The sequence below is a fragment of the Lactuca virosa genome, chromosome 7, assembly GCF_052849685.1.
Source record: "Lactuca virosa cultivar CGN04683 chromosome 7, Lactuca_virosa_CGN04683_v6, whole genome shotgun sequence".
NCBI classification, from domain to species: Eukaryota; Viridiplantae; Streptophyta; class Magnoliopsida; order Asterales; family Asteraceae; genus Lactuca; species Lactuca virosa.
This window is the reverse complement of record NC_136432.1, coordinates 286801565-286809360: the sequence shown is the minus strand read 5'-3', so window position 1 is coordinate 286809360 and position 7796 is coordinate 286801565. Positions and strand designations below refer to the sequence as shown.

The window sequence follows — 7796 nt, the reverse complement described above, 5'->3', positions numbered from 1 at the left end:
GTACCTTATGGACTAAAAGAGATACAATAATTTATACCAATTTATAATTACAAACGAATTTAATTGCCAATTTCCAGGATGAACCGATAGAAAAAAAATACCTGTGATAGGACGAGGTCGACTGCCGGACGAAGAATGAAGATATTCTGCAGTGGAAGTCGCCGGCGATCAGGTGGGGCGACGCGAGGTGTGGCGACAGCAGGTGGTGGGGCTGCGAACTTGGAAGGGACGTCGATGGAGCTTCGTTGGGCAGAAGATGTTTACGACCGATGCTACGTATTTTTGGGTTGAATTCTTTTTAGGTTTAGGTTTGAAGGAGTGGGAAGAGGTACAACAAGTGCTTCCCCAAGAAGCACACGTGCAGAGGTTTTAAGCCCCGAAGACTTTCAAAAAACAAACTGTTGCGGGACTAAAAATGTTGCGCGTGTGCTGCGCCGTGCAACAGTAAAAGTTTTAAAGATGTTTTTTATAAAAAACAAACACCTTACTTGTTGTAGTGAGAAATTGACAAGTGACAAATTGACAATGACTATCCTTAGGATCCTAATGATTTGAAATGTGGTGGAGCTTTTTGTAAACAGGAAAAGTATAATTTAGCCATCTTTCATCATGGGGTTTTGTCTCCCAAAAGTCAAAATCACTGTCAACGTCCCCAATCTCACTCCATAGCACACACACTGGAGTGTCGAACGAAGCACAATCCATAAAGAAAGATCTGGATCCCCAAGATTCACATTCTATGCCCATCAATTCAGATCCCAATCGATTAATACCCTCACGTATTTAATAATCGAACCAATAAACTGTTGTTATTGGCCCTGGTGATTTGATTGATGGCTTCCCCTGGAAATCAAAATCAACAACCAGGTGGAGCTCCATTTGATGTTCAAAGATTGTTCAACCCTTCTTCTTCACCACCACCGATTTCACCAACCCTACAAAACCCTAATCATCCTTATCCTCCACCATCTTCCGCCGCTTCGTATCCTCCACCCACGGTTACCGGAGGTCCATACTCTTACCACCCTCCTCAAACTAACCCTCTTTACCACCATCAATTTCATATCCCACCACCCCCTTTCCACCCTCAACAACAACAACCACCAGAGAATCATTTGCCTTCTAATTTGCAACACCAGCGATCACTTCCTTACCCGACATCCCCTCTTCAACCTCCCAGCCCTAAAAACACGAACCCTAACCATGGAGCTCGACTCATGGCTCTTTTAAGCGCCCCACCGCCTTCCATTCCCGATATTCCTTCCCAATCATCCATCCCTTTACCTAACCCTAATCTTAACCCTATGCTCCCTTCATCGACCGGTCCATCGCGTATGTCGAGCAGTAAGCTACCCAAGGGACGGCATTTAGTCGGTGATCGCGTTGTTTATGACATAGATGTTAGGTTGCCTGGAGAGATTCAGCCTCAACTTGAGGTCACTCCCATCACCAAGTATGGTTCAGATCCTTGTCTGGTGGTCGGTCGTCAGATTGCTGTCAACAAGACTTATATATGTTATGGTTTGAAACCGGGAACTATCAGGGTTCTTAATATAAACACTGCATTAAGATCACTGCTTAAAGGTCTTGCTCAGGTTCGTTCTTTTCTTAACTATTTCAATAGATTATAACGGACCTCTTTCTTTTCCTCGAATCTATTCATAGCAACAATTTATCTTTCTTTCTCAGAGGGTTACAGATATGGCTTTCTTTGCGGAAGATGTTCACCTTTTAGCTAGGTAGAATCTCCTTTATAGTTTATTTATTCTACTGTATCATCTCGTTATACTGAAATTATTGCACACAGTGCGAGCATGGATGGACGAGTTTATGTATGGAAGATTACAGAAGAACCTGATGAAGATGATAAGCCACAAATTACAGGAAAGATAGTTACAGCCGTCCAAATTGTAGGAGAAGGAGAACCTGTTCATCCTCGAGTTTGTTGGCACTGCCATAAACAAGTAAAGTTTTTTCCAATACATCGTGTGCTTCCATTTCTGTTTTGGCAGAAAATTTGAATGTTTTCATATAATGCAGGAGGTTCTTGTAGTTGGAATTGGAAATCGTATACTTAGATTTGATACTACAAAGATTGGGAGAGGCGAAACGTATTCTGCAGATGAACCACTCAGATGCCATGTTGACAAGTTGATTGATGGAATTCAGTTTGTTGGCAAGCATGATGGTGAAGTGACTGATTTATCAATGTGCCAATGGATGACCACTCGTCTGGTTTCTGCTTCAGTAGATGGAACAGTAAGTTCTATTCAATATTCATACAAAATTACTACAATGCCCTTTTTTAAGTTTATCATGTAAAACATTATGTTGTTTAAACAGATAAAGATCTGGGAAGATCGCAAATCATCTCCAATCGCAGTACTAAGGCCACATGATGGTCTTCCAGTCAACTCTGTTACTTTCTTGACTGCCCCTCATCGCCCAGATCACATCATACTGATCACCGGGGTATGCACTATGCACTAAACCTTTTCCTTTGAAAATACCCAAAATACCCTTTTGCTCATTCTGATACTCTGCAGGGTCCCTTGAACCGTGAAATGAAAATATGGGTTTCAGAAAGCGAAGAAGGATGGTTACTTCCTAGTGATGCTGACTCATGGCATTGTACTCAAACATTGGAATTGAAGAGTTCTGAAACAAGAATTGAAGAATCCTTCTTCAATCAAGTTGTTGCATTATCTAAATCCGGTCTTCACTTATTGGCAAATGCCAAGAAAAATGCTATTTATGCTGTCCACCTGGATTATGGTCCAAACCCGGAATCCACCCGTATGGATTACATTGCAGAATTCACTGTCACTATGCCAATTTTGAGCTTTACTGGCACTAGTGATCTCTTACCACATGGGGAACACATCATTCAGGTTTATTGTGTCCAAACACAAGCCATTCAGCAATATGCTTTGGACTTGTCTCAATGCCTACCACCTCCAATTTATGATGAAAAAATTGGTTTGGAAAGCAAATTGGATGACATGCCAATCCCATTGGCGGAAGCTTCCGCTTCATCCCTAAACGAGACTGATATTTCTTGTGTTTTGTCACCGCCAGTTTCTTCAAGCCCTAAGTTATCTAGAAATGTTTCTGACCTGAGAAGTCCATCTGGCGGTTTTGAGCCACGTCAGCAAGTAAACGGTTATGATGATCTGAAGATTCTGGAAACTTCTAATTCAAATTTGACTAACACGCCCTCGCTGGATGATGATACAAGGATTGATGAAAGTAAAGTTATTAAAGACGAGCGGACTGTTAAATTTATGCATCCGACTCATCTAGTGACTCCCGCTGAATTGATGGCCACGTCATCATCTGAAATAAATCATGTTACAGAGGTAACACATGACGTGGCGGTCAACCCAGATACCCAGAATGCTGAGGTGGAGGTGAAGGTTGTGGGTGAAATGGGAACGAGTCAAAATGCTGACGAGGCGAAGGAAAAGTCAAAATTATTCTCGTCACAGGCATCGGGACTCGGAATCGATATGGCACGGGAAACTTACGAGCTGAAACAACTTGATGAGGTGGCGGATCAAACTTCAGATGTTCTGGATGATGTTCAAGACATGGAAATTGAGTCGTCTGTTCCTGTGGGCCCCACATCAAAATCAAAAAAGAAAAAGGGAAAGAATGCTCAAAATTCAGGTCAAAGCGTGTTAAAGTCAACCGATTCGTGTGATGAATTAGGTGGGAGTTTGAGTTTGAGCATCCTTTCACAAATTCAGTCAATGCAAGAAGCAATTGATCAAATTCTGAGCAGTCAAAAGGAAATCCAGAAGCAGATTCCGGTGGTGGTTGGGAGCCCGATTACAAAAGAAGGAAAAAGGATCGAGGCGGGAATCGGGAAAACCATGGAGAAAATTCATAAAGCCAATTCTGATGTTTACCTGGCGCGTTGTCAAGAAGAGTTTGCCAAACAGGAAAAGTCAAACCGGGAACGCTATCAGCAAGTCGCCACGTCAGCTGCAAACAGTCACAAGGAATTGCTTGCATCATCCGAGAAAATATTGAAGAAGGAAATGGCTGCAGTGGGGCCCGCTGTCGGACGATCTGTTACTCCAGTTATCGAAAAGGCAGTCACGACAGCTGTCTCAGAGGCTTTCCAGGTAACTGATTTTAACATCCAAGTTCTCATTTAAAATATTAAAAAAAAAAAATCTAATTTAAAGTCTAAATTTGCATGCAGAGAGGCATAGGTGATAAGGCTGTAAATCACTTGGAAAAAACAGTTAATACTAAGCTTGAAGCAACTGTTTCAAGGCAAATTCAAGTCCAATTTCAAACATCTGGAAAACAAGCTTTACAGGTATGTGATACAATAGATCTTTCCAGAATCTAAAATGATGAGCCTTTTTTTTTTTTTAAAATCCAAATGTTTTTTACAGGAAGCACTGAAGAGTAGTATGGAAGCTTCTGTTCTTCCTGCTTTTGAGATGTCCTGCAAAACAATGTTTGACCAAATTGACTCCACATTTCAAAAAGGAATGGTTGACCATACAACTGCAGCTCATCAGCAAGTTGAATCTATACATTCGCCTTTAGCATTTGCTTTGAGGGTAAGAAAAGTAGAAAACACAATTCCTTCCTTTTTTTTTTTTTCTTTTTGATTCTTTGATGTAAATTTTTGTTTTCTTTTTTCAGGATACTATCAATTCAGCATCATCAATAACTCAAACATTGACCAGTGAGTTGACTGATGGTCAACGGAAATTGGTGGCTCTTGCAGGGTCGAAATCGGTAAATCCATTATTAAGCCAAATCAGCAACGGGCCCACCAGTGGTTTCCATGAGAAGGTCTTGTTTTTTTTTCACCATGTCCAAATGTAGCCCAAGGGGTCGCCCTTCATTTTTCCTCCCAGCTATCTATCACATTGGGATTGATGAATATTGTAATAATTGATTAATATTGTGAAATAAGGGTTAAATGGTCATTTAGTCTCTTTAAGACGGTTTACTAGAAAAGAAACAAACCATATGTATACAACACTTTATCCTAACAAATATTATTTACCCATATTCTAATATTTTAACTTTTTTTTTAACAGATGGAAGCACCAGTGGATCCAACAAAAGAGCTATCAAGATTAGTATACGAGCACAAATACGAGGAGGCTTTTACTTCCGCCCTTCAAAGAAGCGATGTACGGATCGTTTCCTGGTTATGTTCACAGGTATATTCACACATAAGAGTAAATTACATTTTTGGTCCCTGAGTATAGTTGATTCTTGCAATTTTGGTCCCAATATGTTTTCTCTTGCATTTTCGGTCCCTATCTGAGGTTTTTGGTCCATTTTCCAAGTAAAATCACTACTTTTGGTTTATCAGGTATTGCAATTTTGATCCCAAATATGTCATATTACTTGGATCAAAGTTTAAATTGCATTAAAAGCAAGTCTATATATATATATATATATATATATATATATATATATATATATATATATATATATATATATATATATATATATAAATTTGTGGTGATTTTTGATTTTTGTTGGGAAAAACAGGTGGATTTACAGGGGATATTAACGAGTAATCCTGTACCTTTGAGCCAAGGGGTATTACTGTCATTACTGCAACAGTTGGCATGTGATATCGGGAACGATACATCGAGGAAACTTGGATGGATGATGGATGTGGTGGTGGCGATCAAACCAACAGATGGGATCATCGCGATGCATGTGAGGCCGATATTTGAACAGGTGTATTCCATCATGAACCATCAAATGAGTATTCCCACGACTACGGTTGCTGAGCTGTCAAGCATACGTGTTGTTATGAGGCTTGTCAACTCCACACTTCGGACCATGTAATAATAATGTAAGTAATTTCATTTCAGATTCAGGAATCTTTTGTTTTGTTTTGTACAAAGTTATTTGGATTTTTGTACCCAAGAATTGGATATTTTTTTTACCTCTGTTTTGTTTTCTCTAGAAAATTGACATTTATTTTTTATGTATTATTCCGAGTTTTTTTTTTTTTGCAATTTAGTGTTACTTTTGGTAATGCCACCACTAAAATAACTTAAAGCTAGCTTTTTTATAAAACTATTTTTATTTTGGATAGCTTATTGATAAGTTCATGAGTCATTTTTGCAAGAGTTTTCGAAATATACCTATAAGCCCATTCCCCCATAAATCTGAATATCATTTATGTGTTGTCAGGTAGTTTTTACAAAACTCTATTACTTTGTGAGTTACCAATTAGTTTGTCAAACACAACCTAAGTTTATTTTTTAACCTCTCGCCAGTAGCATAATTCGGTTGCTCTTTTTTGGTCTATAATATGTTATATGTTGTTTGTGAACAATTTTAGTCAAAAAGCTTTAGGAAATGACTTATAACAGAGATGCACATTAGGGGACTAGCTTTCAGACCAGATTGATGCTATGGCTTTAGTAAACATTTTTGGTAATTGGACCACCTCATTGGTCCTAATCTTTATAACTTCTAGCTTTCTAATCTTCTAGATTTAATTTAGCTTTTTGGGCCGATTTTGACCAGACCTCTACTTGGGTGAGTTTCGGGCTCATCACCTAGAGGTGGGCAAAAAAACGGGTCAACTCCTAATCTGATACACGCCGGTTATAACGGTTCGAATAGACCGGTTTGGCGAAACCGGTTCCAATTCCTTTTTTTTTTCTTCCAAATAGTAAGAATTGAGCCGTTTTTTGGGTTTTGGGAGCTTATGGAATGGTCATCACCGTTATATGGCTGTTTTTAGCCTTTTTTTTTTTTGCCTAGAAGACCATTTTGCCCCTGATTTGATAGTATACATATGTATTAGATATGTTAGTTTAATTAAGTCACTCAAAAACATTTTCTAGCAATGGCATCCGAATGTGACAATCACAATATTTCATTGGTGTTGGAGCTTCCTCAACTAATATTACGGTTGTTTCAATCAAACGGCAAAAACAAATCCATTGATTCGGGACAATTATGATTTTTATGTTATGTCGAGCAATCCAAACAAAGTGCAATGCAAGAAATATGATACTTTTGTAAGGAAGATGAAAACATAACAATGAAAAATCAGTTTTGTACTCGACAACAATGAAATTTGTTACTGGGCATGATCAAGCAACAATGGTGAATGATGATACTTTATGGTGGTATTACGACACAAGTTTGGTTTGGGAAAGGATGGTGAAGTTTGTGATTCAAGAAAGTTTGTCTTTCGACCACTTCGACAATCCGCAATTGACAAAACTCATCCAAGAAACTTTTCAAACGCGTTATTGGCATGTAAGTCATTAGTATCTTAGACACGATTGTACAAATATGTGGAAAATTGCTAAAAAAATGAAATGATTTTAGGATTTCAAGATATAATTTAACTTGTGATATTTGGACGGCTCCACACGGTTCCCTGGATTTGTTCCCTTGTGTTAACGTGCATCGGGTAAATCCCAATATTTGGCAAATGATGAAGCCAACAGTTACGTTTGAATTATTTGGATGTCCACAAACCGGATAAAATTTATTTAAAGTTTTAGATTATATGGTGAAAACTTATAAATTAAAAGACAATTATTCCTATATCCTTTGATAATGTATCGAATAAACTCGTCACAGTTAGACAACTAAAAAAGAAGCCAATTTGTAACGGAGTTTTTTTTTCCATAGTCGATGTGTTGCACATATTATTAATTTGGTTGTGCAAGACGGGCTAAAATGTATCGACACATAAAAAAACTTTCAAGTAAATGCTTTGTGATGCTTATTGTTTTAGTAACACTCACTATCATAAATATATGAAGTTTTGTGCC

The 7796-nt window shown here is 38.4% G+C and overlaps 1 protein-coding gene across 2 annotated transcripts; it reads left to right on the top strand.

The window, feature by feature from the left end:
• Window positions 1-594: 594 nt before the first annotated feature.
• Window positions 595-5984, top strand: LOC145125497 (enhancer of mRNA-decapping protein 4-like). Of its 2 annotated transcripts, none has more exons than XM_079060950.1 (11): window positions 595-1595; window positions 1690-1739; window positions 1808-1964; window positions 2041-2259; window positions 2344-2472; window positions 2547-4130; window positions 4211-4330; window positions 4410-4580; window positions 4666-4761; window positions 5070-5195; window positions 5533-5984. In XM_079060950.1, exons 1-11 carry the CDS (start codon window positions 834-836, stop codon window positions 5836-5838), a joined length of 3720 nt encoding a protein of 1239 aa, XP_078917076.1. In that variant the 5' UTR covers window positions 595-833; the 3' UTR covers window positions 5839-5984. The 2 variants fall into 2 exon arrangements, with proteins under 2 accessions (XP_078917076.1, XP_078917075.1); XM_079060949.1 differs by having other exon boundaries at window positions 596-1595; window positions 4666-4818.
• The last annotated feature ends 1812 nt before the right edge of the window (window positions 5985-7796 follow it).

Excerpts from the sequence above, each read along its gene's own strand:
- LOC145125497 (XM_079060949.1), top strand. The coding sequence starts at position 834 with ATGGCTTCCCCTGGAAATCAAAATCAACAACCAGGTGGAGCTCCATTT. Across the intron at positions 1,596-1,689 it reads TGCTTAAAGGTCTTGCTCAG|AGGGTTACAGATATGGCTTT; the intron begins GTTCGTTCTTTT and ends TTTCTTTCTCAG. Across the intron at positions 1,740-1,807 it reads GATGTTCACCTTTTAGCTAG|TGCGAGCATGGATGGACGAG; the intron begins GTAGAATCTCCT and ends TATTGCACACAG.